The 27,185-nt window shown below is 46.8% G+C and overlaps 1 protein-coding gene across 5 annotated transcripts in view; it reads left to right on the top strand.

The window, feature by feature from the left end:
• Unc-115a (Uncoordinated 115a) overlaps positions 1-27,185 on the top strand; it is a 513,253-nt gene that overhangs the window by 225,853 nt on the left and 260,215 nt on the right. For all 5 annotated transcript variants that reach the window (XM_070531410.1, XM_070531409.1, XM_070531407.1 and 2 more), the window contains exon 8: positions 19,637-19,737. In XM_070531410.1, coding sequence (XP_070387511.1) covers positions 19,637-19,737 — 101 coding nt within the window. The remainder of the gene's footprint in view (positions 1-19,636; positions 19,738-27,185) is intronic.

The following is a 27,185-nucleotide window of genomic DNA, read 5'->3' as shown; positions in this document are numbered from 1 at the left end:
AAATAAAGAACCAGCTCATCGTCACGCGCTTTCCCTTCCACTAGCCACCATAGTTCCGCTTTCGCACTGCTGTCGGCTCTGTCTTGGCTCTGTTTCTGGCCGCGCGTTTGCTTTTGCGCAGAAAAGCCATAGCGCCGTCTGCGGGCACTGTTTTACTCACCGACGGCGCAACGTCACTATGACACCATGATGTCGCCACTCCTCGATCGGAGGTCGGGCGATTTGAACTGCGCTAGAGGCACGCGGATGCTTCAAAACGCATTTTTAAAAAAATTAAGTCTCTTCTTCGCAGGAAACAAGCGTTTCGAGGTTTCTGCGATGGTATTTCAACAGTCCACGTTGACTTAATATTCACCCTTTAAAGAAGTGGGGTGCAGTCAGCATGGGCAGAGTTTGACAATAAACATAATTAAGTTCTATGCATTGACGAGGCTGCACGTCTTTGTAAATGAAAAGAACATGGAACGGAACACACAAAGAGAAAAGCAGAAGCTCCCGAAAATGAGGCAATGCCAGTAGAACGACAGTCGCGAAAAAGCTCCCTGCTTTAGCACATACCTTCCTTGGTTGTGCAATAAAAAGAAAGAACTTGTAACATAGGCTTTGAAAGTGCTCATCATACAGTGTTTTTGTAGATCATAGTGTGCAAGACCAAAGCTGCAATAAACAGATTGCATTCAATTTTCTCTCTTCATATTTGTGGGCTGGTTGGTGTCGCTTCTCCTGTATGAAAAAAAAAAGACCACTGTATTGCAGCTTCTTCGCAGCTTTCATCACTGGTTAAAATGGCAGCGGTACAGAGACGAAGACGAGATACATAGAAATGCATAACAAGCGCACTTGTTTCTGTTCATATCTCAGTTGCGCTGCCGTTTGAACCAGCTATGGACCAACTCGCCCAAAACAGTTTTATTTCATCGGTCGTCGCCATAAGCGCGCTCACTAATATTGTAAGGTTGACGGGACCTCATAGATAATTGCGTGCCTGTTTTCTGAACTTGCAAACAGTAGTGACTGGCGGAAAGCGCCAGTCACTTGCGAGCGCTCGCTGAATAGCGCGCCTGAGCTCGCAGGGGCACCCGCCCGCGAGCGCCGGCGCCATCTGCCGGAGCATAGCAAAGTATTTCACGTTGGCTCGCGCCTTCACAACCAAGAACCTTCTAGCCTCTATAGTCTTACTTTATCTGCAATTGTCTTGGGCACAATGGCACAATAGCCGAGCCTGCTGGCTAGCTGGCATGCAGTCATAGTCTACCGTGCACAGCGCTTTCTTTATTTTTCTCCCAGCAGCCACAACTGAGTGAGCTGCCTTAGGACCACATTGAAGGCCTGTTTGCAGGCATGTGTGCTTGAAGGAATGTGGAGTAGGCGTGGCGACTAGAGTGAGCCAAACACTCAAATCTGGAGAAAGAATTCATCCTTGTTTTGCCCGCTTTGTAATGTCTAGTGGCGCCACATTTTACAAATGTTAGAACTGACATGAAACAGCTTGATATTTTTTGCACAAATGGCACCACCAGCAAGAAAACTGCTGTGAGATTTGTTATTCATTGGAAATCTTTTGTTTCAAGCACTGCTTAGTAGAACTAGTGAGTGCTAGTAATTACAAGACATTGTATGACTCTACTAATGTGCAGCACTCGTTGTAAGTTAGCGTGTACATGAAAAGGAATGTCAATTTGCATGGACCTGGCCAGCAGAAAAATTAACTTCACTGCTCCCTTGTGGATCTCTTAATCAACATAAGATAATTTTGTACATAGAATTGCAGAGAAGGGCTTGCTGCTTGATTATTGAAAATTTCAGTTTCGGCTTAATAGTCTTGCCTCTTCTACAGTAATGCGCAACCAAGTATAGCCATAAATTGCCAATTTGAACTAAGAATAACTTGTGGACTGTTCATCAGAACACAAAACAACGTTGCATAGATAAGTGTACTGTAGCCCAGAAAACCAATAAATATTGTTGTTGCATTGAAGAGGAAAAAAAAGATATTTATTCATAAAGTTTTATCATTTTGCCCAGTTTTATTGGAGGCTATATAAATTTCTAATTGCTTTACACGCAATATCTCTTCATAGAAACATATAAAATTTCATTTAATGGAACAGCAACATTCGTTTCGTTATGTTTAACAGTTTTAACGGTAACGCAGTTAAGTGGAGGCTAGTACAGCGAAAACAGCGTTCTTTGCTCGCACTGTTTTAATTGCTGTCAGGCAATGCTTCAGGCTCGGCGATAATACTAGGTCTCATTGTAAAATGCAAAAAGTAGGCTTTCTAATGCAATATAATTAATATCCATCCAATGAGCCCAGAAAGCACAGTGCGGCCACAAACGGTGACTAAAATGCGGAGCACATTCCACCAGAGTGGGACCAACACCTTAAAAGCCAACTGCAATGAAATTTCGGACTGTGTTAAAAGCCCTGTTTCAGATAATTTAGACAGACAGTTGCCTCGGGAAGATTTTACGCTTAAGATGTGAGTGGGCCCTTTACAAAATGCTCACAAAAGTCAATGTTTTCCATACCGAAACTGAAAATAACACCGCCATTACCAGTTGCCGGAAGTGACATACTTTGGAGGCTGTAGAGAACCAGTGCCTGGCAGGCCCGAGTCATCTGCTTCCCTTGCTTGTATATAGTTTCCATGTGTCAGCAAAGAGGTTCCGCATGTCTGCTAGCCACGAAGTTAGTGTATTTAGTGTACTTTGCGAGCTGCATTGTGTTCTGTGCCAATGCCGTTGCACACCCGCCATGTTCTTTTGATGCGAAGTATTTTCGGAGCCCAGCTGGTTTTCTCTCGCTGGTTGTCTATGTTCAACAGCACGGCCTCGATGCGTTCTGCCTCCACTTGAAGAAGAGCGCATTGGGGTGGAAAGGCATGGGGATAGTCTGGCTTAATGTGGACGCAATCCACGTGTGGCGCAGTTACGCTACATCGGTGAAAATTGGATGAGCTACAGTTTAGTGTGGCTGACACAGGAATAGAACATGTCCTATTGCACGCTGGAGCCACTGGAACAGGGTGCATCGTGCGCTAGCGTGCCTGAGCAGCAGCATTTGCTGAAGCGAGAGTGTTGCATCTGTGCCTTCGATAAACGAAAAAAGCTCTCACTTGCCGCACACTTGTGCGCTTGCACTGCAGCGACAACTGATCACTGCGCTGCTGCGGGTCACGTTTCAAGTGCAAGGTAAAATTTTAGCGATCTTAGTGTTTCTGGCATGACTTATCAGATTTCGCCGGTCACTGCCTAGCACACTGGACATGCTGGACTCATCAAACGGTCAGAAAACTAATGCCATCTGTAGTAAAGGATGATGACTAGCCGAGGCTCGGCACGGCACGGCATGGCTAGAGGGGTTCGGTGCTATGTTTGCGTAAACTCGCGGTCTAACAGGCCAGACTTAAGCCATGATAAAGCTTCGCCCATTTTGTTGGCATTTAATTCCTGCATGGCTTGCAGCTGCATCTATACCATGGTCACCACGTCACGTTCACATTCGTGACAAATGCAGCATGCAGTTCCTGCTAATTTCTGGCACTGTGTCAGAAAGGCTTTCGTTCATGTACTCTGACGCGTCAGATCTAGAGGCGCAATATGTCTTGAAGATGATGCACTGCCGGAAATGATCGCTCGAGAATATCAACCCTGAATACAGCTTACCTTTGGTTTTAGAGTGCTATTGTGGCTCATAGTACTTGCAGTCATCTCGAGAAAGCGTTTTCCAAGCAGATTTTGATGGTTAAGTGACCGTGCTGTTGAAATGTTGCTTGTGCAGCTTTGTCAACTGCCGTTTACATGCTTTGTGTGCATTGACTGGTCCGCGTAGCAGTTGCCTGCTGCGCTGTGGAGGGCGCTAGGACAGGAACGATGTGTTGGCCTTCCTCTGCTCAGCGTTGTGCCCTGCACAGCCATCGCTCGTCTTAGTATTCGAGCATCCGAAGGCCATGCAACGCATTGGTATTCTTGCAACTGCTGAAATCACGAATGCAAGAGGGAGGAGGCTTGCTGAAACAGACGCCCATCAACTCGCAAATGGTGCATTGCTATGAACTAGCAATGCGCCTGGCTGCCTAGGCGTAACTGAGAGATCAACAGTTGCATACGGTTCTTCAATATTTGCATTTTTGGCATAGCTACCGCTTTGCTGCCAGGTGTACGCGCTATTTAATAGCTGCTAATAGCAAAATTAGGTAACTTCCAGCCCTGTGGCTTTGCCACAATTACTTTTAGAGTATACGCTAGGCATTTATAGTCGATTTAGCCCAAGTGAAACTTGGGGACAGTTTGCCTTTAAGCTTCAGTCTTGCAGTAATGGTTGAGATTTTGAATAAACATTCAACCATTGTGTGCAGTGTTTGTCATAAAAAAATTTTTAAATAATATATTGGGCCATTTTTGGTTAGAATTCAGGTAAATAGCAGGGCATGGAAGGGGTTAATGTGTTGCCACTCATTGTAAGTGTCAGTAAAATGTCAAGAATGCCAGATAGACTTTTCTTGTGCTACAATTTCTGTACTCCTCGGAAATGTTATTGCACATAACGCAAGCATGAAAAGAAAAGAAGCAATGCCATGACCATATTGCAATAGAAAATTTTCACTACCAACCTACTATTGTATGTTTAATATTGGTATTTGATTAGGAGACTAAGTAATCTAAGTTTCTTGGATATTTCATATGATATGAATATTTGTAGCAAGTTGAACGTATTGCTGGCTGTGCTGGAGCAGACACGATTTTGAGCATTTGCTTCTATTCTGCACATGTGTGCCCAATTTTGTGTTATTCAGCATGCACTTGTCATGGCGAAATTTAGCACTAAAGGTAAGCTCAGTTTCTGGACTAAGCTGTGTGGGAAAGCCAACGTCTGGTGGCAAGCCTCATGAGTATAGAGGCTTTTATTTCTGGCCCAGCTCAAGCCCAAAAGGGCCATGCACTGCTTGCCCAAGCCAGGCCCCATGCTTTCAAACCTGCTTGTACCCAGCCTTTGAGTCTATACAAAGCATGATCCAGTTCTGGGTTGGTGTTAATGCATCATCCAGAGAGAGACTTTGTAATAGACAGATTTAACTTTGTGAACTGCAGTTGTTGCTGACAAACAGGCAAAAAATATTACATCCTCTCTTCAGTATGCTCATGTGTGATATTAACAGCCATACTACATTTGTGAAATAGTTGTACGGCAATATATAGCTAATGTGTAGTTGTCTTCTCATGTGCACACCGCTAGCCATTTCATCGCATTTCTGAATTTCAATGAGCCATTGCAACATACAATGTGAGAACTCGACCCAACAAACATGGCAGGAATGCAACTTTAAATAAGCTGGTCTGTTCGCTTTCAAAACTTCATAATACACTGACGCTAGAAGCTATCTTTATTAATTATAACGTTGTGGCATGAAAGAGTAATGCTCACGTGCAGCCATGTTCTCACATCATAAAGCCATTTTTATAGCTTTATTCAGTTTCATTTCATGGCTTTCTTTCTCCATAGTGTTTAGATGCGATTGTTCAATTCCCACTGAGCGGCATAGTGCCAGAAAGTAATGAACACAAGGGCCAGGTCAGTTCTGTGGAAGCCCTCAAGGTGAAGGAAGTGTTATGAAAGGGAAAAAATTGTAGTCCACCTGACTTTAGCCATGAAGCAACAAAGAAAATTCATATGCGTTTCTCGGAAAGCAGCGTTCAGTTAAGTAAAAATTATTTTTGTTCTAGGGTTTGAACTTGAGTTTCTTTGTAGCTTCATGCCATAGTCAGGTAGTCAACAATTTTTTTTCTTTCAACTTAAGGGCCACTCAATTTAACATGCCAGACCTTCATCCAAAATATTTAACAGGGATAAGCGGGCTAGTTGGTGGTCGTTATTGGAATGCATCATGAATGAATCATCACGTTATTGAATGCACCTTCTTTGTCCCTTGTTTTTGTGCAGTTACATGATGCATTCCAATAACTTCATCCAAAAGAAAAATGCATTTAAAATAAATTTAATGTGATTGGCTTTCTTAACCCACTTCAAGCACTTTTGAGTGTATCTATCCATCTAGCGTTTCATGTCAACCCAATGGCCCATGTTTCCTACTAGCTTGGGCCACTAGGTATGTGCTCAGGGTTTTGATGTCGTGGTTGTTGCATCTTCGGGATTCCAGCTTCGTCATCAGACACTCGTCGGGTTGTTGTCGTCATGGGATTGCCGTTGTGCATTAGTTGTGATACCATCTTTGTGATGCTGTCGTATCCATTCTGTCACCATTGCTCCAGCTTCGCGATTCAATTCCCATTGTTCTGGCACCCAAGGGGCATCTAAGTTCAAGGAAGTAAGTGCAGCACACTTGACCTGACTTGGTCAGTGCGAAACCTGCCGAACTGCTTGCGATTTTTTCAGTTCAATGGCCAGCATGACCGGGGACTGTGAAGTTATCACAAGTGGGGACAAGGAGGACTAACGAACCCAACTGGCAGAGCACATCAAATGCCAGCATGCCTGTCATCGGGAAGCTGGACACCTTCAACCCAAGTACATCGAATTAGGCGGAATATTGTGAGCGATTCGAACTGTACTTCACCGCAAACAACATTCCAAGTGACAAGCAGACAGCTGTGTTTTTGACATGCTGCGGTCTACTGTCATATTTCCTGGTGTGGTACCTCCGAACACCAGCCAAGCAAAACTGACCAAGATCTTCATTGTACTAGGCAAGCACTACACCCCTTGTGTGTCAGAAGTGGTTGTGAATTTCCCATTTTTCTCAATGCATCAGAAAGAGGGGGAGACCGTAAGTTACTACATTGTGTTGCCGAGGTAATTGGCCAAAGACTGCAATTTTGCAACATTTCGAGAGTGCATGTTGCATGACCAGATTGCGAGTGGCATCAATCATGTGCCCATGTAAACTAGGCTGTTGGAGGTGATGGGCCTGTACTTCAATTCATCTAAAGACGGCGTTTTAGCCATTGAGCAGTCGGCAAGCTTAGGTGCTACCTGATGAAGCTCTAAAGCAAGTGATAGTCAAAATGACAACTGCTGCTGTTTTCATTTCGGGAGAGGCCATCTGACGTGTCAGTGCAGGTATGGGAGTACCATTTGTCACAGCTGCGGCCAGAAAGGCCACCTGGCAAGAGTTTTGAAAGTTCATTCGGGAAGAAACACTCTTAGTGGATCAAGTCATGTATACAGCATGGACAATCTGCTTGTGCTGCTTGAGGGGCACGAAGTTTTTTACCTATGGATGGTTCAAAGGACAAGTTCAGACCCAATGTGCATGGAAGGAGTAGTGAATGGCATGTTGCTTGATATGGACTTGGATACGGGCGGCATTGTATCAGCTGTTAATGAGTGGAAGTTCACTAAGTTTATTCCATGAACATTTTTGGAATGATCGAGTATGTCGCTGAGGAGTTTCTTCGGCAACATGAAATCTACACTATAAAAGCTGCATGCAGTTGTCAAACTTGGCAACGGTGAGTGTCAGCTGCTGCTGTTTGTAAGGGGCCATGTCCTATGCCGTTTAGAAGAAGCTGGATGAAGGGTTTTGAGCAAGGTATTGTCCAGCCAGAGGCAATCAACATAGTGAAGTCTGCAGAAGATGTGTTGAGTCAATATTGCGAAATTTTCTCTGAGCATTTGGGTTCATTTCATGGCGTTTCTGCTTCACTTCACCTAGGAGGTGAAGCTGTTTTTTGAAGGCACAGTTTGCTTTGCACGATCAGTTCATAGAAGAACTGCATAGGATGAACTGGAAAGGAGCTATTGAACCCATGAAGATGTCCCAGTAGGCTGCGCCCATTGTACTGTATTGAAGCATGATGGTCGAGTTAGGGTGTGCAGCAATTTCAGGACTACCATAAACCCAGATCGATTTGTATCCCATTCCCAGGATTGAGAAACTTCTTGCAAGGCTGACTGGATGCGAGAAGTTTGCAAAGCTCGATTTGCAAAACCGTTTTACTACGTGAAGAATGTCAAAAGCTAGTCGCCATCAACAATCTGAGAGGCTTGTACCAATACACAAGGCTGCCGTTCAGTGCTTCACCAGCTATAGTTCAGTGAGAGATAGAAAATCTTCTGCATGGCCTTGACCACATCAGTGTAATTTGGTGATGTTCAGACCGAATGAGCCAATGAAAGAGCATTGGGCAAATGTGTGCCAAATAGGTATTGTACTGCCTGAAAATCGTGGGACTGCGGCTCAAGTTATTCATGTGCGAATTCTCGAAACCATAACTTGGGCCATATCATTAGTGCGGCTGGTCCGTGTGCAAGCCGTGTTAGATATGGGGCTGTTTCCTCCGCCTACTTCGAGTTCCCCAGACCACATCGAATCGCAGCACAACTAATTGAGAAGCGCAGAAACGCGGAAGGCACATTCCAGAGGAGCGCTCGAGCAAACAAGTTGAAGGCCACAAGTTCACGTGCAAACAAGTTCGTACGCCGCCGAGAGCTATTCAATGCTTGACTTTTCCAGAAAGCGAAGGGATAGCCCGGCACTGTTGCAAGGAAAGTGAGTCCCGAAGCAAGACGGCTGTGATGTACCGGGAAGGCCCAAGCGTCCCCCTTCTTCACCTTTGAAGGAGGCATTTGCTACCACAGCGGGGCCGTACCACCGGGAGCAGGTGGGCCCTTGGACAATGGAGCCCAATCGTCCCCCTTCTCCGCCTTTGAAGAAGCGCATTGCAAGTCAGCAAGGCAAGACCGCAGAGAGCCGCTGGGTGTGACACCGCGACACGGGCGCCAACCATTGGCCGAAAATGGCGTCATCTGAGCGGACTCTCCCATTGGCCGAACATGACGCGACTTCCAGTCCTCGAAGGGTTTAAAAGAAGCATTCCAGAGAGACCAGAGATTCCCTGATTCACCTCTCTCGAACTTCTTGCCGCGGGCCGCAGCGTCCGAGTTGCTGCCGGCCCGTAATGACTGTACGACTGTTACTTGAGTCTCACCTCTCTGTATATAATGTAAAATAAACCCTCCCAAGTTTTGTTTCATCCCGAAGTCTGTCCTTCAACCCCTACATCTGGTTGGCAGCGGCGAGATCGCCTCCGAATGCAACAGCTGGTGGCAGCGCTACGGATCAACCTTCGTCGAGAGAGATCCTAAGGAACCGGGAAGAGTGAAGAAGAGAGAGCCTTCGTCGAAAGAGGTCCGAAGAAACTGGGAGTAGCGAAGAAGAGCGAGCCTTCGACCAAGGGAGTCCGGAGGAACCGGGAACAGCGGACAAATGAACCGGATGGCAGGGTGCTGCAACCGTAAGTGAGCGCGTGGTTTTTTTCCTTTTGATTTGCCAGACTCAAATGTTGTGTGTTCATATTGATAGTTCTGGGAATCGGGAGTTTGTTGCATTGTGTGTTTGCACAAATTAAGGAAAACAGTTCTAACCACCTGTCGGGGCAGCTGCCATGGATCTTAGAAGGTTGACGAGGTTAGACTTGTTGTTGGTGTGCGACGATTTGGGAGTTGAGGCGGACGAACGGATGAAAACGCCAGCTATCATAAAGGCGATTAACGATAGTGGCAATGATGACAAAAGCATTGAGCTTGCTTGGGAGGGTGATACAGGAGCCACGGGAGCGTGAGCGTCGTGAACATGTGTGGGAGCGTCGTGAACGTGAGAGTGAGCGTAAGCGTCAAGAACGCGAGAATGAACGGAAGCATGAGCTTCAAGACCTTACTCTTAGGTGTGAGCGTCACGAACGTGAGAATGAACGCGAACGTAAACGTGAGCGTGAGCAAAAGTATGAGAGAGAGAAGGCAGCACTGATCAAAGAGATACAGTATTGTGATCAGTTAATGGACAGAGAAAACGGCTGTCTGAGAATTCTGCAGGTAGTACAGAGCGAACGAATGAGGAAGCATCTAGCAGATTTTCGCCAAAAGCCGACGAGAAGAGTAGTGCCTGTGAGATTGGCTGCGCATTCATAGGAAAAGGGAAAAGGCTAGCTGCTAACGATGCCTTACTGGCAACAGAGGCCGTTAAAGGCCGTTAAAGGCCGCAAGGAGAGCAACGAGGTGCTGTGCCAACAGATGACTGTAGAGAAAGCTAGGCCAGCTGCGAACAAATTGGCACAGTTACCGCATGTGTGCGTCGCTGGTAATGTTAGTGAGGTTGCTAGCGAAGAAAAGGGTACTGCTGACCCGACAGACGCGAGCACCCATGTAGAGCCAGATCTGCGTGCAGAAGTGAAGTGCGAACTGGACGATGCAGTTGAGAGTAGTTCTCGGGATGGCGAGCTCCGTAGTTCACGAGAGAACAACTGCATTGTTCAGGGATCGGTGCGGCTCTCCGCCAGTCTAGATAGCCTAGATAGGGATGATTCAGTTGTTATTCATTCGGACTGTGCGCGTGAGACAGCGATCGATACCGACGGGCTGTGTGCCGATGCACAGCGTGAGCTGGGCAATGCAGTAGAGGGCAGTTCGCAAGAGTGCGAGTTGTCTAACTCGAGTAAAGCCTGCTGCATTGTTCAAGAGTCGGTTGGGCTGTCCGCCAGTCGAGGCAGAGAGAATGTTGATTTAAAGGAAAATCGATCAGACTGTGCGGGTAAGAGACCGATACGGGCCGACGAAATGTGTACCGGCCAGCACGAGGCACGAGAAGGCGACATGAAAGCGAGTGCAAAGAGAAAGTGCTGTAAAAAGAAGTGCGGTAAAGACCGAAAGACGGTAACGAATGTAGCGCCGCCAAAGATGGCGAGAAACCCAAAAGGGCAGGGCGCGAGGAAAAAGGTGCAGTCGTCACGGACGATGTTGACGCATCCAAAACATTCGAGCCACCGGTCAAAGGGGGACTGCGAAGCATGTTTTGCACGGACGCCGGCAAAGGGCACGGGGGCAGTTAAACTCCTCGTTGTTCTGTAGTTCTTTTCAAAGCTCAGCGTGCAGTACAAAGAAGCGCAAGGTGGCAAGACGAGACCAGGTGGGGAGTAGTAACACGGTCAATCAAGTTTGTGAGGAAAGCGGGGCGCCAGGATGCAAATTGGCAGGAGACCGTAACGTCTTGGGGGAGCTGATAATGAGTCAGCCCTTTAGTGTTTCCTCGGCAGCCAGAGTAGCTTTCAAACCGCGACCACCTCGGGTACGACTCAAAGTATGAGTCAGACATAAGCGTTTGGAAAGGGAGGCCAAGAGCGCTTCCGTAGAAATGAAGTGTTTTGTTTTTCATTTTGAGCATCGGAAAGTTTTCACGAATTAAGACTAGGATTTCTTTCAATGTGTAAGGTTTGAGCTTTGTTTGTGTTTTCGTTTGAGAAAGCTCCGAGATTTGAAAGATGAGGTTTATGTAAACATGTAGTCTCGCGAGTGTTAGGTAATGAGTATATAGGTTCTTTTTTGTGTGTGAATGAGTAACCTGAAGGACAAGGTTATCGTTGAGAGGCCTATGGTAATGCGCGTGTGTTTTAGTTAACCTTCTTCTTTTATAAGCGTTTTTTTTATTTTCTAAGGTTAACCGCGTAGATTTTCAGTGAGTGCATGATTTGCACGGAGAAGCGTCCTTAGTTCCTTTAGCGCGTGTCCTGTGTGAATGGAAGGAAGCAGATTTATGGCTGGGTTGCTCGTGTGTGTTGAGGGCAGCCGTATTCTGACTTCACTGCTAAGTATGCGTGGAACGAGTTATTAAAAGACGCATTTTTTTAAGGGTTCTTCGGTGTGTGCAAGTCCCGCAAGTTTAGTTGTTCGTTTAAGTCACGTGTCCTGTAGGACTTTCAGGGAAGAAACGTGAGTAAGCGTAAATGAAAGGTTTGCCTACAACGCAAGTATGCGTTCTGTTTAGTGACCACAAGGCTAGTGCGCTTGTGATTACGTACTTGTGAGGTTGACCAGATTGTTCAGTGGCACCAATACGTGCGATAAGTACACCACTGCGATAGATTGGAAACATGCTGTTCGTGTAGTTAGGCCACTTAAGCTATGTTCGGCTGTTTTCACGGTTTGCAACGTCAACGACCCTTTGTTTTGCAACAACAATAGTACTCTGGTCTTGTCGGCATTCGAGGAAAAATGGATAGCTGTTTGAAGGGTGGTTGGAACTGTTTAGTCAAAATTGGGGAAATAAGAGATCAGGGTTCATTTTGACTCTGTAATAGCCTGGCGAGTCAGGGGTGAAGAGCCTGCGCTTACGCGTGGTGCAGCGCTGTGTTGTTTTGTTTGTTTGACGTATGTTCTCCAGGGCCCAGGATCCCGAAGTTCGTCAAACGTGGCTCTACACCAATACCCTGCAGGTTCTTTCAGAGTTCCTCATGGCCAGCGAATTGAGTTCACCGGCCATTCAGAACAACCGGGGCGAGGATGAGCTGTTAGATATGGGGCTGTTTCCTGCGCCTACTTCGTGTTCCCCAGACCACATCGAATCGCAGCACAACTAATTGAGAAGCGCAGAAACGCGGAAGGCACATTCCAGAGGAGCGCTCGAGCAAACAAGTTGAAGGCCCCAAGTTCACGTGCAGACAAGTTCGTACGCCGCCGGGAGCTATTCAATGCTTGACTTTTCCAGAAAGCGCAGGGATAGCCCGGCACTGTTGCAAGGAAAGTGAGTCCCGAAGCAAGACGGCTGTGATGTACCGGGAAGGCCCAAGCGTCCCCCTTCTTTGCCATTGAAGGAGGCATTTGCTACCACAGCGGGGCCGTACCACCGGGAGCAGGTGGGCCCTCGTACAATGGAGCCCAATCGTCCCCCTTCTTCGCCTTTGAAGAAGCGCATTGCAAGTCAGCAAGGCAAGACCGCAGAGAGCCGCCGGGTGTGACACAGCGACACGGGCGCCAACCATTGGCCGAAAATGGCGTCGTCTGAGCGGACTCTCCCATTGGCCGAACATGACGCGACTTTCAGTCCTCGTAGGGTTTAAAAGAAGCATTCCAGAGAGACCAGAGATTCCCTGATTCACCTCTCTCGAGCTTCTTGACGCGGGCCGCAGCGTCCGAGTTGCTGCCGGCCCGTAATGACTGTACGACTGTTACTTGAGTCTCACCTCTCTGTATATAATGTAAAATAAACCCTCCCAAGTTTTGTTTCATCCCGAAGTCCGTCCTTCAACCCCTACAGCCCATCCAAAACCTAGGCTGGTGGAAGCCTCTGCATCCCGAGGGGTCAAGGAAAGTCGGAGTTAACACAAGTTGGTTACCTTTTAGAGAAAGTCTTTGCCAAAGCTATCTACGGTGCTTTATCCTCTCAAGTGAGTTGGTGTCAGGTCTGGACAGCTGATAAAGAGCTCGCATTCCATAAAAGTATAGAGCTATTGGTCTCTGCTGCTGTACTGGTGCACTTTGATACCAAATTGTCAACTGTGCTTATCACTGAGGCATCTCCTCTTGGCATTCGAGCAGTACTGACTCAACGGGAACCATCTGTAGAAGAGTGCGCCATTGCGTTTGCTTCTCACAGCCTGGCTACCCCTGAGAAAAACTTTAGCCACTTAGGTATTGGAGTCACAAAGTTTAGGCAATACCTTGCGGGGCTGGCGTTTTGCGGCAATCCAGAATCCTGCTCTCCAAAGGTGATGAGGTAGACCCTGCTGTTGTCAGGGTACAGCTATATCCTGAGATACAGGCCTGGTTCCCAAACTGCCCATGCTGGTTAAGCCGGCTACCACTACCAATTGCCCATTTTCTTGTTGGCTGCCCCACGGGCGTTTTTAGGCTTGAAGGAGTCTGGCCCAGGCTGTTGTCTCCAAATGCCATTCCTACAGCCACTGCCTGGGATCCAGTGCTGTCCCAAGTAAGAGCAGCATTATGATCAGGTTGCCAGCCGAACCATGGGTCACATGGAAGAACATACGAAGCTGACTTCCATTTCTTAAGTGTCTTAGGGAACTGTGTGTTGTGACACAACAGGGGCTTTGTGCCAACCTCCTTGCAAGGTGAAGTTCTCCATTTGCTGCATGAGTCACCCAGGAGTGGCCAAAATGAAGGCTGTTGTGTGTAGCCATGTTTGGTACCATGCCTTGGATAACGACATAGTGGCAACCATTCTAATGTGCCCTATTACCAGGAATACAAGAGACTGTTCATGACACCTGGATTACATGACACTTGGATCACACCTGGCTGCCCTGCCAAGACTACAATTCCAACAGTCTCGTAGCTTCGGAGTTGGCTCCAATCCTCGGGACGGCAGAGGCAGGCAACTCCAGACTGCCCTGACCATACCAATCTTTGGCAAGATTCTGGGGAAGGATTGCCAAGGAAAACCACAAAGCCTGCTATCATAGCTCCCAGCAATCCTGTTTTACTTCGAAGTACCAGGGTGCGAGGACCCGTCTTGCACTGCTCGCCTTAACAGCCTTAAACACTGTTTTGACCCTATCTAAAAGCAGGGAGGGATGTGACAAGATTAGTTGTTGTTCTGGTGGCATCACAGTTCAAGAGAATAAACACAGCACATGTGTCCCGGTTTTTTCAGTCTGAAAAGCACCGAACTGCGTGCATTATTTTCAGTTTGTTGGCTGGCATGGCCCAGGACTTGCCAGTTATCACATAGTAATAGCCATCGCAATGCAGTTGCCACACTGTTGCTCTCATACTGTTGGCATGCCATCGTCATCATTGTGTCGTCACAATCTTTGTCATGCATTCGTTGTCATAGTGTTGTTGCGATTCTGTTGTGGTCAGTAAATAGTCACCATTGCAAATTTGCCATCAGACTCCTGTCATGCCTTCACTTTCCTTGTCATACAGTTGTTATCCCATCATCTTCATGCCATTGTCACACTGTTGTCTTATCACTTCAGAAACGTCATCCTCATGCCATCGTACCATTTTCGTTTCATCGAAGTCATTCTCTCGTAATCATACTATCATTCAGCTGTGATTATGCCACCATTGTCATTCTATCGTCCACATTGTGTTGTTGTCATACACACTTTCTCATGCATTCATTGTCATACCATCATCATTGTCATTGTGGTTGTTCCATCGTCATTTCATCTTCATCAAATTGTTCTCATACCGTCGTTGTCGCACCATAGTCATCTAGTAGTAATCTCATTGTCTTCATACCTTCGTTGTCTTCTGTTGTTGTCACGCTATCTTTGTTCTACCATCGCCATCTTTTGAGAACAGTCACCCCTTTGTCGTCATGTTTTTGTTATATCACCTGTATCGTTCCGTTGTTGTCACTGTATCTTCGTCATACAGTCGTCATGTTGTCATAGTCATGGCCGATCCTGACAGGTGAGTGCCATATGAAAATGGGCCAGTACCGGAGACAGTGTATGTCTCGTATAACCAAAGCAACGGGAATGTCAAGGACCACTGCAAATTCTTAACCCTTACAGTGTCACTGACTACTGGTACGTTTCCGCGTTTCTGTTCTGTCATGTTCTTTTGGCATTGCTTTTGTTAGATAGAAATGTAAGGACCACGCCCTTTCACCAACTTTGAAAGATTCTGCAGCATCCGGGTAGGCTTAAATTTTTATCTAAAAATTGTGGAGTAGTTGGAATTCAATTGTGTTAAAATAATTTTAAGTCATTGCATGTTACTCAATTTGCTTGAATGAAGAAAAAAGTGGAGACAAATAGCAACTTGCACTGTTCCTTAAATTGTAACTGGATATTCTGGTATTTATTTGCTGTCATGGTAATGATCATTGGTATATTAGAAAAGCAAGTAAAATTTAATTTTTTTTTTTGCTTTAAAGGGATCGAAGACAAGGCAATGCAAGGTAGCACACATTCACTGCTGCTGAAAGTACATATTTTTGTGCAGAAACAAGATTGTTCAATAACTCGGCCTTTAAGCACAACCTCCGCTTTTGAAAACAATGTAACCAGTTTCACTGAAATTTTTTCACTGCTTGCACTTTTGATTGCTATGAAAAGATTACTTTTGGAAATTGAAGACAGTCTAAGGAACCTTTTGCCGAGTTTTCCACCATTCAAGCAGTTTTCCAATCTCTTCCACACCATCGCAATGCAGATATCTAACTCGTCTCGACATTTTGTTCAGACTTTGAAGTCTTGCCTAAAGCACTGCACAGGCCTGATTTCTCTGCCTGGGCCCGCAACACCAGGGTGGGGCTCGGGCGCTCATTACTAAGCTTAACCATGGCCCATGTGTGCGTGACCAGGCCCGGCCTGTAAGTAAAGAAATCTTTTTTTTACTTACAGATTCTACCCTCAGCCTCACCTTCTTGGGGTCTAATCAGCTGCCACGTATAAGCAATAAAAGGCTGCAATCTTTGTTTCTCCAATGAGAGAATCAGTGACCACTGCTTGTGCTGTTGTTTTTCCACTGTTGCACATGCATTTATCTTGGTCGTACGATTTGGTCCTGTGAGTTCATTTAGGATGGGAATCTGTAATTATAAAATAGACACCCTTTGTGCTCGCACTAAAATGATATACTAGTAGTATTGAGGGTTGTAATAGTGCAGGTCAAAAGTGGTAACATGAAAATGGTTTGAAGAACGGGTTTTTGATAATTTATATTGTCATATCTGGAAACAATCAGTTTTCGTGAATAAGAAAAAAAAAGTCGCAGTTTCACCTAAAAGGTGAACATCAATTGCAATAGCAGATTAGTAGACGGCTATATGAAGTAAGAATAGTAGATTTATCAAATACATTTGCTTACTAGCTGAAATAACAAGCATGGTGTCGGCGCACGTAAGCAAACATGAACACATCACACTCGATGAGCAAGGACACGCTGTCAAAGTGCTGGTGTGAGCAAATGCGGCAGCAGCAGCGAGCAAAGTGACCTTCGTGCCTTCAATCGCTTTATTGCAAGAGCGGCTAGAACACAGCTCGCACAAAGGTGTGGGCTGTCTTCAGATCGCTTTAAAGATAAGGCGCACGCGGCTGCACATGGCCATGCAAAGTACGCACTTGTTAGCAGAGTTGAAGCGACCCACCATCGCTCCCACGCTACCTCCCCGCTTTCCTTCACATATGGCACGCGAGATTGAGCTATGATCGTCAGTTCCCCTTGCGCCCAGTTGGTGCCTTCCCTAGCATTGCGAAGGTGGACGACATTGGGACCGAGAAGAGCACCACTGATGTATCTGAGGAGTGCACTGTTCCTGTCGTAGAAAGCAACAGGTGCCACTGACCCAACATTCTGTAAGAGTGGCAATTTTTATGGGTGACAGTTTTGCAAAGTTTCAGGTAGCACACCTGGGCCTATTAGATGTCTAGCCTGCTTTTTTTCAACTCCCCGCTCTTCACAGATGACGGGAACTTTGCAACCAGACCTAGGCACTGCTATTTGATGCACTTTGAAGCCGCCTTTGTGGTAGAGCCAAGTGGGGTTCTATTAGCCAATATGATGTGGCTGGCTGTGTAAGCATGGCGTTGGCAATGCTCTGATGGTTGCTTTTTAATACCCACAATTTAAGGGACAGTTGGTGGGAAGATTGCATTATTTTTGTGTAGCTTGTGTGGTGTTTTCAGATTCCTGCCATGGGTTAATGTCACATATTGTCACATTCGCATGGATGAGCACAAAATAGCTACATCCCACTACATGCATATCCTCAAGAAGGCTTTTAGTAGAACATTCTGGTATCTGCTAGCACAGTGCCTGCTGTAATTCCATCTGATAGACAGATATCAAAGCACTTAACGAAAACATTAGCATCATATTTCGTTAATGTGTAACAGCATCAATACGTGACAACTTACTCCAAGGACAGCAGTACATCACCACTGTCTTTCTTGATGTGGGATGAGAATAAATGAAAGCTGATTACAACATATATGCAATGAACAAGTAACATGGTAAATTAAGATAGAAGCAAGTGCAATGTACACCACCATGTCTTCACCACTAGCTATTCAAGCTACACAAACCTCAACTCCAAAAGATAGTGCATATGTACAAGCCTGACATGTTATGCTGGTGCAAATGTTTACGCACCAATGCTTATTTCATATGCAAGCATTTTACATCTGCTTTCTGTAATTTGTCGTTTTAGTACTTGGATGGAACACTGAGAAAGCGTAAGCCTTCTGGTAGAGCAATAAAACTTTAATTTCTCGGTTGTGCTTGAAAAATTAGTGGGCTGCGTGCATTACATCTATGCTTCTACTGTTAATTTTTTTCATCTTTTTTTTTTCTCTCTGTATCAAAACACTCTTGTGATGAAGTTTGTTCTTGTTGCATTTTGGAAAGGGGACCGCAGAAGTGTGGCTGAAAAAAGAGACTATAAGAAGGCCACACTTCTGTGCTCCCTTTGCAAGATATGTCAAACCAACTAGCCCCAACAGCTTACTATTCTAAAGCTTATTGGTTCTTATTAATCCTTAGGATCCAGTGCCCCAAATCACAGGGCACCTTTTTCTTTGACTCTGAGCTCTAGTGAGAGAAAAACACCTTGTGTTGATGATGAGGAACCTTCGTAGATAGCTCCAATGTCCAACACCTTTTTTGATGTAAGCTTTCAATGTATTGAATACATCGAAAAAGAACTGCCTAGCAAATGGGCAATATTTTGTGATTCGAGAGCAGCCCTCCAAAGCTTGCAAGGCTTACTACGTAGTAATTACGAACAGCTGGTGTCCCAAATCAATGAAATTGCCATTGCACTTCTGAATTAGGACATGACATAATGTTTCAATGGCTGCTGGGACATTGTGGCATCGTTGGTAATTACCTCGCTGATGACGCTGCCCAACATGCCCATGCTGGAGCACCGACACTCCTTATACCTTTATCGAGAGTAGACACAGCAAGAGAGCTTCGCAGTCTCGCTCGTACCATCAAGTTCAGTTACTGGCGTACACCACAGAACTCTGTTGTTTATACAGCCTCGACCCATCACTGAAACTGAAATTACCAGCAAACCTTGCACGAAGTGACGCAACACTGCTGTGTTGGCTGTGGGTTGGAGTAACATTCACTAGCTCCTACAGCCATCGTATTGGAATGGCGGACTCACTGATGTGCGCTAAGTGCAAGTGTGAAGAGACCATCAGTCATCTTCAGTACCACTGTTCTTGCTTTGATAACCAATGTCACTCTCCAATGTGCCTTGAATAGACCGGACGATAGGCCACTCACAGAAGCAAAGATCTTGAAAGCCTGGCCTCACAATTCATTAGCCCAGAAAGCAATTCGGCCGCTTCACTACCTGAAGGCAACAGACTTGAGTGCCCAACTGTAGACATCCTGCACCTAACTTAGTGCATGTGAAAGTGTGATATATACTCATGTTTTCTCTCTCTCTATTTCACTCCCCCATCCCCATCCCCACGTGTAGGGTAGCAAACTGGACTCAGTCTGGTTAACCTCCCTGCCTTTCCTTCGTCCTCTCTCTCTCTCTCTCTCTCTCTCTCTCTCTCGCTCTCTCTCGATGTAGACAATCTGTACTGTTAGCCTTCTGTGTGTGTGGTGTGAGGCTGGATGCATTCCCCCCCCCCCCCCCCCACCTTTTTTTTTACTTTTTCCTACAAAATTTTTGCCTGTTGAAGGGTACTGTCCTCTTATGACTTTTAGTTCAATTAAAAACATGCTTTGATTGGCACTGCACTACTGTATAAACAGCAGAAGCATCCAGGATGTTTTACTAGATCCTCTTGGCTCATGCTATGTTTGTTGCTGAATTGAGATGCTTGAACAAAGTGGGCACATGTGACATGGTATTGGAAAACTGAAGCAGTTGCCAGCAATGCTGATTTTACCAACATGCAGGAGGTGCCATCTGGCATCCGCGCTGTGGTCCAGGGCCTGATGGCAAAGTGGAGGATAGGAAACTGGATGACACATGCAAAGAAGCGGTTGCTGAGGAGCAGGTAGAGAGCATGTTCGCTTGTTGCATGCTACCGTCTTTATTGTGCTGGGTATATCAAAATGAAGCCAAATGCACGTGAAGCCATTATTTTATACCTCATTTTTGTTGGTGTTCAGAGCAAATGTGAAACTAGCAGCTGAATGTATTATCTGTGTTTACTTTCATCAACACTTTGTGGTAGCCATGTAATACTAAAGGTATTTTTTAAGTCATTGGTGGCTCTGCTTAGTGTAGAACCATGCATGCATGCATGGAGCAGGAAAGCGAGGGGTGGCATTGATGTGTTGTGCTTTGTAACGTTAGACAATTTGCCCTTATTTCAATCCTCAGTTTTAATTTCAAATAGTGACCCTATGCTCTTAGGCGTTCTGTTTAGTTTTTTACACTATCTCTCGTGTTATTATGTTCTTAAGTAATCCCTTTAATAGGGTTGATAGTTGGGCAAGGTAGTATGGATGCATAGGACAAACCGCAGAACAATAAAAGACACAAGGTAAGAGACGAGTGCAGACAGAGTTTATTGGGAAAAAAAAAAAAACCTTATGGAATGTTACGTCACCGTCACGGCTCCAAAGACACAAGCATACATAAACAGCATGATTCATGTTTTTGTGTTACAAGTGGAGCATAAATAGGTGTATTCCTTGTCTGAAAGATTAATTGAAGGGTGGCTAGCACACTGCTTGACGCGATATAGAATGTCTCAAATTTCATGTGCCTTATGGGTCTTCTCAACTACTGCGGTCATGAAATCAACCACACTCACAGCCTCGGCAGTGCACAGTCCAAGTGTAATAACCAGGACGTCCCGGCAGAGATTGCTCATGCTCTCTTAATCTGAGTTTAATGCATCTCCCAATTTCCCATAACTGATGCACAACTCCCACTTTGCAAATGTGGGAAATGGCTCGATTCCGTTGCTTCTCCCTCCATAAGTCACGCCGATATACCCTTGCCTGATCCCCTCATCATCCTCGTAAGTGACAATGGCCAGCTTTCGGTGAGCCGAGTTCCAAATGGCACCGCCTGCACCCAGAGAAGCCTCTATGGATACGACTGCGGGGGAGTGATCCACGATTCCAAGGCAACAGTGACGAGGCCACAGCACTAAGCACAGGTGCACATACTCTGAGCATTATAGTCACCCTTCTTCTTCATCTGTATATGTTCATCATCATGGCCAGCATCATTCTTCTCGGCATGCAGTCCTGCTGAATAAAGCGCCAAGGTATAACAGCCACCTTGCAAGCGGTGGAGGTTGCTCTCGATCCCTTGGTCCTCTGCGACTTCGAGTTTCCCTGGAGCTTCGTTCAGGTCGCTGCTCGCTTCACCTTTCTGCTGCCATACCCGAAGAAGAGCCACCAGCAGCCTCCATCGTCACCGTCTCTGCCCAACTGGTCACACCTGCATGGACCGTCGGCGCTGGGCAGTGCGATTCTATCATGTTTTCTGGCCTCCGGGGTGACGATGTTGAAGTTTGGCTGGACAGTTACTGTATTTACTCGCATAATGATCGCACTTCTTTGTCAAGAAAATTGAAGCAAATTCAGGGGTGTGATCATTACGCGAGATAAATGTCCCGCGAAACGAAAAACTTTTTTTTTTTCCATCCCACGTTTGCTGCGGAATGACAACAGGTCAACAAATAGGCAGTTGCCACTGTATGTAGTGCGGGACACCAAAACAAAAATGGCAGCCGGCAGAGCAAGCCAAACGCAATTTTTCTTCTTCTCGTGAGTACAGTACGTGCATTGAAACAGTTTCTTCTGTATCAGTATCATGTATACCGCTGCATGCCATATCAGGCATGCTGCGGAAACTGCACCATTTGTTTTCACTGCTATCCTAATACGTCAAGGGTGGGCGAATATCTTGGCTGTGTTACAAGCATCGGTGTATAAATAGAGTACACTTCTAACGTATCAGTGTAAACATGGCCACTATCGTTGCCGCTCACAATTTGTTGCGTGGCCATGAGTGCAGACGAGAAAAATCGAAAGACGACTTTTTTGTTGTTGTTGACCACAACCATTACACATAAAGGCAAGTTTGGCTGTACCTTATTTTTTTTTTTTTTTGTCATCGAAGGGCGGAAAGTGATGAAAGAAATGAAATGGGGCATCTGCTTAAGAATGCTTGGTGCATGCAGATCACTTGGTTTATCTTGGAACAGTCGTTCGCATAGCGTTCAAAAGATGGTAAGCGCATTCATTATTAGCTAGACTTGGCACACGACATATCGCTGCAGCAAGTTCGGGGTGCGATCATTACACAGGAAATTTTAAAAAATTTGAATTTAGACGACAAAATTCAGGGGTGCGATCATTATGCGAGTGCGATCATTATGCAAGTAAATATGGTACTACCGAGTGAGTGAATTTAACCGGTGGGATGATTTTCACAAGCTTCAAAACATTGCCTTCTACCTCATCATTGCTAAGACTTGGTTTCTTAACCATGAGAGCACTTTGCCTGTCCGGGTGGCATTCAAACACCAGCTTCGGCAGATTTTCAGCACCTCAAACATGCGCTCTGAGGTGGTCAAGAAAAAGCTAGATGGACACATGTGACATCCTGGCAAAACATACACTTCTTATATCAAAGATGTTGATGTTTGTTGCTGTGTTGACGCCACCATGAGAGGATCTGATTGTGTTCGCTATTCTAAAGGGCATTGGGCATGTTACGTTCAACACACTGGCGGTCAAGATTCCCACAACTGTTGACGATGTCATGCGACTTGCCAACTCATGGACGCACTTGCAGGCCATCCTTTTACAGCCTGATGCCTTTGACACATGTTGTCCTTTGTATACGGAACCGCCTATGCTGATTTGGGCCCTAATACTTGAAGAGCTTCAAGAGCATAGCCTGCTCCATCCTCCTGTCACTCGATCTCAATCTTCGGTTGCTGGCCTCCGTGATATCGCCAAAGAGGAGCTGTCCTCTGTGCCTTGCACTACGAGCTGGGCCCCTCCAACAGCGTCAAGCTCGAATGTCCAGGTTGCTGCTATGCAACCAGCCTTCATTCAGACAACTCCTCCTACCCCTGCCCCTGCTTACAACTGTCTGGAATCTCTAGCACCCTGTGCACCTTCCCCTGCATTTTACTTTACCTGGCGTTCATGCTGCCCAATTTGTTATTATTGCGGTATTCGTGGGCATATATCGTGGTTTTATCGAAAATGCCAACAGGACGAACACCATGGCTACAATGTTTATGAAAGAAATCCATTGCTTCCTGCGAGTCCATATGAGCCCTGGCCTTCACCACGCTTTTTTTCTCCGCCTCCCAATCCCAAAGTGCCTTGCAATTACCGTCCTGGGCGCCACAACTGCTCTCCCTCCCCTCTCCGAAACTCGATCGCCCCTGCAACTCAAGAATATATGCAGTCGAACCTCGATATATCGAACAGTGTGGCGATTGCAAAATAGTTCGACATAGCCAGATCACATAAAAAAACATGTTAAGAACTTGTACAAATCAATCAATGAACCAATCGTGGCGCAGTAAATATTCACTTGAAGCTTTACACGAAGTATTTATTTCTTTGGCTGAAAGTAGAGCAGTGTACCCTGCTTCTTATTGGCAGCCGCGTGCTTAACCATGGCATCCTCAACATATTCTAAACGATCCACTAGTGATAGGCCGGTGTCTTCTATTGTGCCGCAGTAGCGGCAGAGAAGGGCCACAGCAGCTACAGCCTCAGTTGAAGTTGGGAGGGGGGCAAAATCGGCACTTGTGGGATAAACCTCGACAGTGTCTTCGTCTGCCGCTACTTCCGCTGCGATCTCTAAATCCCGAATGATGAGCCCCCTCTACACCACGTGACATCCTCAAACACCAAAGAGAGGAGTGGAGGCAATATGGACGCCTGCACCCAAATTTAAACAGTCAACAGGCGAGGAGTTGGCACCCACTTCAAACACACCCACTTACCCAAACTTACATACGCTTAGCTGTATTTACCACACATGATACACTGACAAATGCCCGTAGTGTGGTGACTACCCAATGTTACTGCATATCACGTGGATGTGCCCAAACAGACCAACGCATATAAATTCCACACAACTACAAAGATAAGATTTTAACAGGCAGTGGGAGGTGCGGCATCGGGTTAGCCAACTAGCATAACATCAGGATAGCCAACTGGCTCTCCTAGCTCAAGCCCAGCGAACTGCAGGCCAGTGCAGCCTTGGACTAGGGGCCCCAACCACGGGCCCTAAAGTTTTGTTTTATTCAATAAAGTTTCTTTCCCTCTCCACGTCCGTCAATCGAAGCAAGCATTTTGAAACACTCTGAATAACAAAGTAAAAAGTGACGTCTGCCTTCGGGTCTATGAGTGAGCCCAGTGAACGCACGCTGTCGCACATCTTTGTGGAAGTAAACTGCCATTCCTTGCGAGGCACGCCAGGCGCAGAGCATGGCACCGAGAGTGCGGCAAATGCAATGCCTAATTGAAAGCGACCACGTGCGTACGCCACTACCTTCAAATGGTGCCCCCAGCGCAATTGATGTGTTCGGCTATAGTGCTCAGCAATGGGGAACACCCATCACGCCACCGCTGTCTTCAAGGGTGTTGCGAGAAAGCTCGCTACCTGTCAACAGTGCACACGTGGTCTGGGGTGGTGGAGTTCGATCATACCCATTTTACGCCCGGCCCCGTTCAAAATAAAAAATTAAATGCATTTGATTTTCCAAGTGAAATAGAAAGTGTTCGATATGCGCAACAATTCGATATACTGTGTGGGGATGCGCGACCCTCGCGCCTCCCCTGATGTTTTTCCCGCATAGCGCGTCTCCTGTAGTGCGGCTTCGCCGCACATGCGGCGGTCGGAATGGTACAGGCGCAGTCCGAGAGATGGCACGAGTGTTGCGCGGCTAACGCCGCGAGGTTACTTGGGCGCCGAAAGGAAGGCGCTTGCGCTCTCTTGGGTTCCAGACAGCCAGCGGGACAGACGTGCCGTGCCGCACGTGCAGCGGCCCTCTTCCCCGGCGGGTCGCCGAAGGAGCGCGGACATTCCGCGCGCGCGGCGACCGATGCATCTGCGAGACCGCCTCGCGTGGCCGCCTTCGAACGCGCCACGATTCGCGTGACTATACACGCGAACGACCAGGCGTTGGGATCCAGCATGGGGCGAACATATTCGCTCGCGAGGACGCGGTGAGTCGGACTTCTAGATTTGTCGCGCGCCCATCGGCATGTTTTGTGGATAGCAACTCGGCTAGCAGGCATTGATGTATGAAAGGTGCAATAAATGCCCTTGTGATTGTTTGCACTACTGTGTTGTCGTTCCTTTGTCCCAAGAGTACGCTGTGAGAATCCCCACATCAGACCCCACAACTGTAAAACCTTGTTTTAATGAAGTTGGAGGGGTCGTAATTACTTTGCTATAACCATTGGTTCGCTATAGCCACTATCCATTTGTATCCACAATTAGCAAGCAGAAGAAGATGTACTCACCACCAAATCTCACAGGAGCCCACCACGCAAAAAAAGAAAATGGCCATCGCACGGAAGAAAACAAGTGAAAAAAAAGAGGGCAAGGAATTGCTCCTTAATTCACGCCAAACGGCTCATCACTGATCGATCAACAGCACACCAGCTGGCAGCTCACTTCGCAGAAAGAAAGTCCTTGATAGATTTTTTCCGCTATTCCTTAAGGCGAATGATGGCTTTTTCAGCTGCAGCCGCTATTTCAAGTCCATCCTCGCCGTCATCGTGAATGCCAAAGAAGTGGCGCAGCAGGTCTGCCACATTCAGCGCTTGTGCGGGCTTCGGTACGTCAGGTGCGCCAATATTGGGCTCCGGGCTGTCGTCGACACATTCGTCACTGTCGTCATTAGGCACCCTCATCATCGCGCGCACAATTTCCGCTTCCGTTAGCTCTTCCATTGTCACTGCGTCAGTATTGGCACTGACGTACATGCAGAAGGTGTCGAAGTCTGATACGACACGTCCAGGAGAGTGTCCCACGACGCCAGGGCTTGGTCACCCACGGCACCCTCATTGACCGCAGAACTGAGATCGCTGTAACTGCCGCTGCTAGCACCAAATGAGGCATGCCGGAGGCAAATGGTGAACGTGCTTGCCGGTACAGCCATCCAAGCAGCCTGTAGCATCTCGATTGCCATGTACAAGTCGATCGTAGACTCGTGCTTCATGCTCATATTGAGCAGAATCCCGCCGATCACACTCTTGTGGTAGCCCGACTTAAAATTCATGATAACTCCTTGGTCGAGGGGTTGCACAACTGTAGTGCAGTTTGGCGGCAAGAAGCATAGCTCGATTTTTCTGAGCATAGCGGCAGTGTGGTAGGCCTCGCAATCGTTCCAATACGAAGCATATCTTCCAGATCAGCTTGCCTAGCCGCTCGTCTCACTCCCCCAGCCATTGTGCAAAAATTTCTCGCCTTCCAAGCCTTACGGTTGGACACATAACTCACTTGGAGCTTTCGTTTGCCTTTGAAGCATCGTGGTGGCGCACTTTTGCCAACCACGAGGGCCGCCACCTTTTCCAACCCATCCATGTTGGCACAAAGCAACACGGTTATGTGGACTTTGCTCTGCTTACCATACTGGCAGCGTTCACCTTTGAGGGCCAAGGTTTTTCGCAGAAGCATCTGGTAGAACATGGCTGTGTCTCATCTGCGTTGAACAAATCCTTGGCACTATTTTTCTAGCAGCTGTCCAACGCTTGTCTTCACCCACGCCACTGTAGCTTCACGGTCGACAGATTGCGCGTCCCTGCTTACAGCCCTGCTGACGATGTCGTGGCGCTCCTTGAAACGCTGCACCCAACCGACACTCGCCACAAAACCGTTGTGCCCCATGACGCATGCAAAGCCCCTCGCTTTGCGCTACAAGAGTGCCCCACTCGCAGGAGTGCTGCTTGCTCTTGTGTCAAAAACCACTTGAAGACCGCCTTCTCTACAGCTTCGAAAGCGGGGGCTCGCAGCTTCTTTCTGTCACCTTTTACGCTATGTGTGGTAGCGCTGTTGACAGTTCCTTTGCTGCTCAAAATCGCTGACAGCATGCTCAACGCTATGCCGAAATCGTCGGCCACTTTTTTCTTCCCGCTGGACTCAACAGCTTTCAGCATAGCCACCTTCTGCTTGATTGACGTCGTTTTGCGCTTTCGCTTGTCGTCGTCCATCTCCTTTCTGATGGCGGGAACTCCTCGCACGAAGGAACTGATAGAAACACTGATATCGTTGATGCGCAAGGAGGCAACGACAAGCAACAACAAAACCTTAGTCGGCGCCGCCCCACACACGCAGCGGAAGAGCAGGCGGGTCCACCAGTTACACGGGAAATGGGAGGCCGGGAGACGCGCACGCGAGACGCAGACGTCGCGCGCTACAAGACTTTGACCTGACGGGTACCAAAATGGTCAGTAAATGCTCGTTGGGGGAAAAAAAATATTGCCAACGATTACGTTAGTT

Source organism: Dermacentor albipictus, chromosome 1, assembly GCF_038994185.2.
Source record: "Dermacentor albipictus isolate Rhodes 1998 colony chromosome 1, USDA_Dalb.pri_finalv2, whole genome shotgun sequence".
NCBI classification, from domain to species: domain Eukaryota; kingdom Metazoa; phylum Arthropoda; class Arachnida; order Ixodida; family Ixodidae; genus Dermacentor; species Dermacentor albipictus.
This window is presented reverse-complemented; position numbering and strand designations above follow the sequence as displayed.